Genomic DNA, 4,705 nt, shown 5'->3' with positions numbered 1-4,705 from the left:
GTCTCCCAGGAGCTGGAGTCAATATCATCAAACTCCTGCCCTTCCAAACTCCCCTTTCATTCCGGCTAATAAATGTTCTCGCAAGTTACACCCCCGCGAGTGTCGTTTGCCGTACATGCCCCTTCAACCTTTTCTCAGAAGAGTTCCATTCTCCCCTCGCAGGTGACCCTGGCTTATCCCCTTTCTTTTTGAAATGACCTTTTTTCCACCACCACCCATATTTTCCAAAATCTATAATGTTTTATATTCCACGTCTTATTTGTTTCCTATTAGTTAATAATAAAACTCCCTATTTCTAATTCCTAATTTTTTTTTTCAGATATATCGTCAATTGTAAAGAAATGACCTTTATCAATTAATGTGCCGCCAATTACATAATTACTAATAAAATATATTAAAAAATTACACAAATATTTTATAATTCTAATTTACATATTCAAATATTTATTTAAACAACTAACTTGACAGTATCTCATATACACGATTTTGTTTTTTTTAAATACTTTATTTTGCCCCCTTTCTAATACTACCACATCAATTGTTTTACATGTAATATGACTCCAGTACTTAATTACTTACATTGCATGAACACTAATAATGCAAATTTTTCCAAGTATATAAATTTGCATGCATATAAATAATTATGTAATTAGTCTGTATTAAAAAAAAAAGTTAAAGTAATTGTTTGTAGTTTTTTAATAAAATAAATAATTAGAAATTAATTAACACTTGGATATTTATTTATTAGTTATCTAAATTTAAAAATAATTAAAAAAACAAAAATTATAATTCAAAGTTTCATCTAATCAAATAAAAAGATTATTCAATACAAGTTAATGTGGACAACTGTGCATGCAGATTGACAAAAATTGTTTGCAAAAAATTTGACATGAAAAGAGTAGCGGGTAAATGCAGTATTAAGAGGAAAATGATATTTCTTTCAGCAATATACAAAATAGTGAGGACTGGATAATTTGAGTGTTAATAAAGTGGAATAATAAATTCTTCTCTCTTTTTTACTTTCAATTTTATTTTTAAAATGATAAATATTGGAAATTGGTGCCAAAAAGTGTATTTAAAAATTTACCCCTCATAATCGGAAAATTGCTTGCATAGTAATATTAAAGGAGATAAAGAGGGAAAACGAAAGAAAATAGCGAATTGTAAAGGTCGGTAAATTTTTTAAGATTTAGGTACCTTTATAGTCGGAATTTTAATTCAATATACGGGTTTAAAGACCAAAAAAGAAAGAATAGTGGAAAAAGTAATATTTAAGAAAGAAGCTTAAATATAAAAACAAAAAGCCAAGAAACTCTATTATCAAAGTTAGATTATATTAACAAAAGTGTAGAATTTCATAATGAATTTTGGTGGAAATAATAAACCTTTTGGAGGATTTGGAATGGACGATTTGAATGAATCTGGTGGGTTTATGATTGATGGGAATGATAGTTCCATGCAAAATGGTAATGAAAGAAAACAAAGTGTAGGAAACGAACAGAAATTAGCACCATTAAAAGTTGGTATGATTCTTCGATCATATAGCAATTTTGTAACATTAAGCAGATTTCAACTTTTTGACAAAGATATTAACTTGTTCAAGTTAGTAGGATTTGTTAGAAATGTTGAGCATGATGATTATCCACAAAGACTACGTTTTTATTTAGATGATGGATCAGGATTAATCCTAATAGACTGGCTAGTAGATAATACAGGGACAAAGTACAAACAGGATTTGGTAAATTCTATACACGAGGGATGCTTTGTAAAGATATTTGGGGAATTGACTTTAATGGTTTCGGAACCATCAGTAAGAGCTTTTGTAGTGCGCCCATTAGTATGTACTGATGAGATTTCATTACACGATATTGATGTTGCAAGCTATATAGTAAGAAGTATGTATGGCAATACTTATGATTCAGGAAAAGTACAACTTTCTGACTCTAACGTAATAATTAACAAACAAGGATCAATGAATTACGGAGGTGCAGGAGATTCTGTAAAGGATTCAAATCAAAGTATTGTATCTTCAATGTTTAACTTAAGCGGACAATTTGGAAGTAATAGCAACAATAATACGAATAACAAAAATGAAGGTAACTTTAATAATTATGGAAGTAATAACAACTTTGGTAATGAACAGAATATCTCGATGAATAAACCACCAATCAGGGTAGTTTCAGCTATTGCACCAAAGTCTAATCAATTCAGTTCAGGAGCTGGAGTTCAAAGTAACCCTCTAAAGTTAAGAGAAATCATTTCCTCTGTATTAGACCAAGCATCAAATGAAGGTAACCCAGAAATGACTATTGATGGAATCTTTGACTCTTTATTAACAAGAGATGTTCATGCCACACATGATGACATTAGGAATCAGCTTAAGAATTTGGTTGGAGAAGCAAAAGTTTATCAGACCAATCCTCATACTTGGAGAGCTACTGGATATTAAAATATATGTTAATGCATTTAATTACAAGAATTCTTAAATAACTCAGGAATTAGATAATCAGGGAATTATATGAACAAAATAAAGAAAATGGCTAAAATTACAACTAACATCGAAATATTCTCATATACATTAATAATAAAGTAATTTTATGCTAACTTATTATTCTTAATACAAATAGAAGTTTAAGAGTGGGAGAATATCAAATTGAAACAATTTTGAAGTTATTCATTGTATTTTAATTACCTAAAGTCCAATTAATGCATGAATATTTAATTCTCCCCGCCCCCTCAATTTCATAGGTATCAGGCATATTCTTGCGCTCAATTAAAGTTAACTTTTAGGAAAGAAAGCATTGCTGGCTGTTATTTTGGTAAAATGCAGAAAACAAGTATCAACAAAAATATTAAGATTCAAATTCAATGAAAAAGGAATCAGGGAAGGGGGGAGGTTTTGAATTAACATGGTGGAGATCCAGAGGAGCAGAAGAAATCATCTCAAGCTCAGAACAAATGCTAATGGATGATACAAGGCTATCAACGGGATCAAGTGTTGTAGATAAAGCTTTTAATGGAGGGATTCCAAAAAGAATATTGTTTGAGATAACGGTGAGTGATTTCTGAGTGTGCCTTTTATTACCAATAACCTATTAGTTAATTTACAATATTTTAATCGTTTATAGGGAGAGGCAGGGACTGGAAAAACTCAATGGTGTTTAACTCTGATAACCTCGGTATTGTTAAGGAATTTGGATTTTTCCAAAGTTATGGGCGAGCTTAATAATGATATTGGGATTATTTGTGTAGTATATACAGAAAATGGAGTATTTTCCAATGGAAGATTGTCTGAAATTCTCAAATCAAAATTAGAATTTGAGTATTTGAAAGCAAATTCAAAAGAACAATTAGATAATAATGAAGACGATCTTCTCAATATTTTGCATAATAAATTGATGAATTATGTTAAGGTCTACAAAATTAACACATTGGAAGATTTGAATATTTTTCTACAAAGAGTTATACCCGGTATTTGTTTAAATCACAAAATTGATGCGATCTTCATTGACTCGATTACAAACTTATACCGTTCAAAAGTTTCTTTTTCAGAAAATAGTTCAGCATCTACAAGCCTGATACAATTTTCAAATGTATTCAAGAGAATTTCTGTAGACCAAGATTCCTGGCTGATTGTAACTAACCAAACTACAACAGAACTTAATGAATTTCACATACCTGGGAGTAATATATTTGGAAACAAACAAAAACCAAGTTTAGGACTTATTTGGTCCAATTCTATTAATTGGAGAATATTTCTCTCAAAAAGCAGATCCCCTTCTTTAGAGAAAGATTTAAATATATCATACAGAGAATTAAGAGTTGAGCTTTCATCCGAGATCCCAAAAATTAAGTAAGTTGAATAGTATCTCTCTATATTACATATAATAATGTAATTNAATTNATAATAAAAAAAAAGGNCCCCGNCGAATTATCTACATATATACTATAATACTAAACCCTACAGACGCCTCCTTTGATCAAAAGAGAGGAATCACCGATATAGAAATGGATAACTAATAACTTGGTGATTAAATAACAATATCTATTTTTTCTTAAACTTGACTTGCTTGGTAAGAATTGGAATTATAGAGGAAGTGAGTTGAAGAAGAAGGATAATCAAATAATATATGTGATTTTGAAAGGTATCCAAGCAATTATTCCAAACATATGGGATACTACTCATGGAGAATATCTCATTCAAAACATTGAAGATAATCAAGTAAATTATCCATGTTTGTAGCTTTTCACCCATTTTGGTGTTTAGAGAATAATAGCTAATTCCAATATTACTGCTTGTTCTTAAACTCATTATCAATGGATAAATATATCCAAATATCATACATCCAATCAAGTTTACTATAAAAGAAGGAAATAGCAAAATAATCCATTGTGGAACTTGACCTATCAGAATAATTGCAACCAAAATCCAATATTTAAATTTACTTGATTTATTCATCATATTTTCTCCAATGAATAAACAGTAAGCTCTCCAGCTTTCTGGAAGCCAATTAATTATTGCGTTATTTTCTAATAGATTCGCAATTATTTTAAGTTGGCTTGAAAAATTTCCTTCGCCATCTTTCTCTACATTAACATTATCACCAGAATTCAATGAAAGATGTGGCATTGTGTTACTATGTAATAACTCTGGCTTAACAGAAGATCTTCTTCTTACCTTTTTATCACTCACTGTATTGATCTC

The 4,705-nt window shown here is 29.9% G+C and overlaps 3 protein-coding genes across 3 annotated transcripts; 2 read left to right on the top strand and 1 right to left on the bottom strand.

Annotated features, from left to right (window-relative positions):
* Nucleotides 1–1,360: 1,360 nt before the first annotated feature.
* On the top strand, nucleotides 1,361–2,449 carry Chro.20435 (replication protein A2; CpRPA2). The annotated part of the gene is made up of 1 exon (XM_660400.1): nucleotides 1,361–2,449. One exon carries the CDS (start codon nucleotides 1,361–1,363, stop codon nucleotides 2,447–2,449), a length of 1,089 nt encoding a protein of 362 aa, XP_665492.1.
* A 763-nt stretch (nucleotides 2,450–3,212) lies between these two features.
* On the top strand, nucleotides 3,213–3,857 carry Chro.20434 (hypothetical protein). Its single annotated transcript, XM_660399.1, has 1 exon — nucleotides 3,213–3,857. The coding sequence occupies one exon, from the start codon at nucleotides 3,213–3,215 to the stop codon at nucleotides 3,855–3,857; it is 645 nt and encodes a 214-aa protein (XP_665491.1).
* A 188-nt stretch (nucleotides 3,858–4,045) lies between these two features.
* Chro.20433 (hypothetical protein) lies at nucleotides 4,046–4,630 on the bottom strand. Its single annotated transcript, XM_660398.1, has 1 exon — nucleotides 4,046–4,630. The coding sequence occupies one exon, from the start codon at nucleotides 4,628–4,630 to the stop codon at nucleotides 4,046–4,048; it is 585 nt and encodes a 194-aa protein (XP_665490.1).
* Nucleotides 4,631–4,705: the final 75 nt, after the last annotated feature.

This window comes from Cryptosporidium hominis, assembly GCF_000006425.1.
Source record: "Cryptosporidium hominis TU502 chromosome 2 CHRO012132, whole genome shotgun sequence".
NCBI lineage: Eukaryota > Apicomplexa > Conoidasida > Eucoccidiorida > Cryptosporidiidae > Cryptosporidium > Cryptosporidium hominis.
The sequence above is the reverse complement of the archived record's forward strand: the minus strand, read 5'-3'. Positions and strand labels throughout refer to the sequence as shown.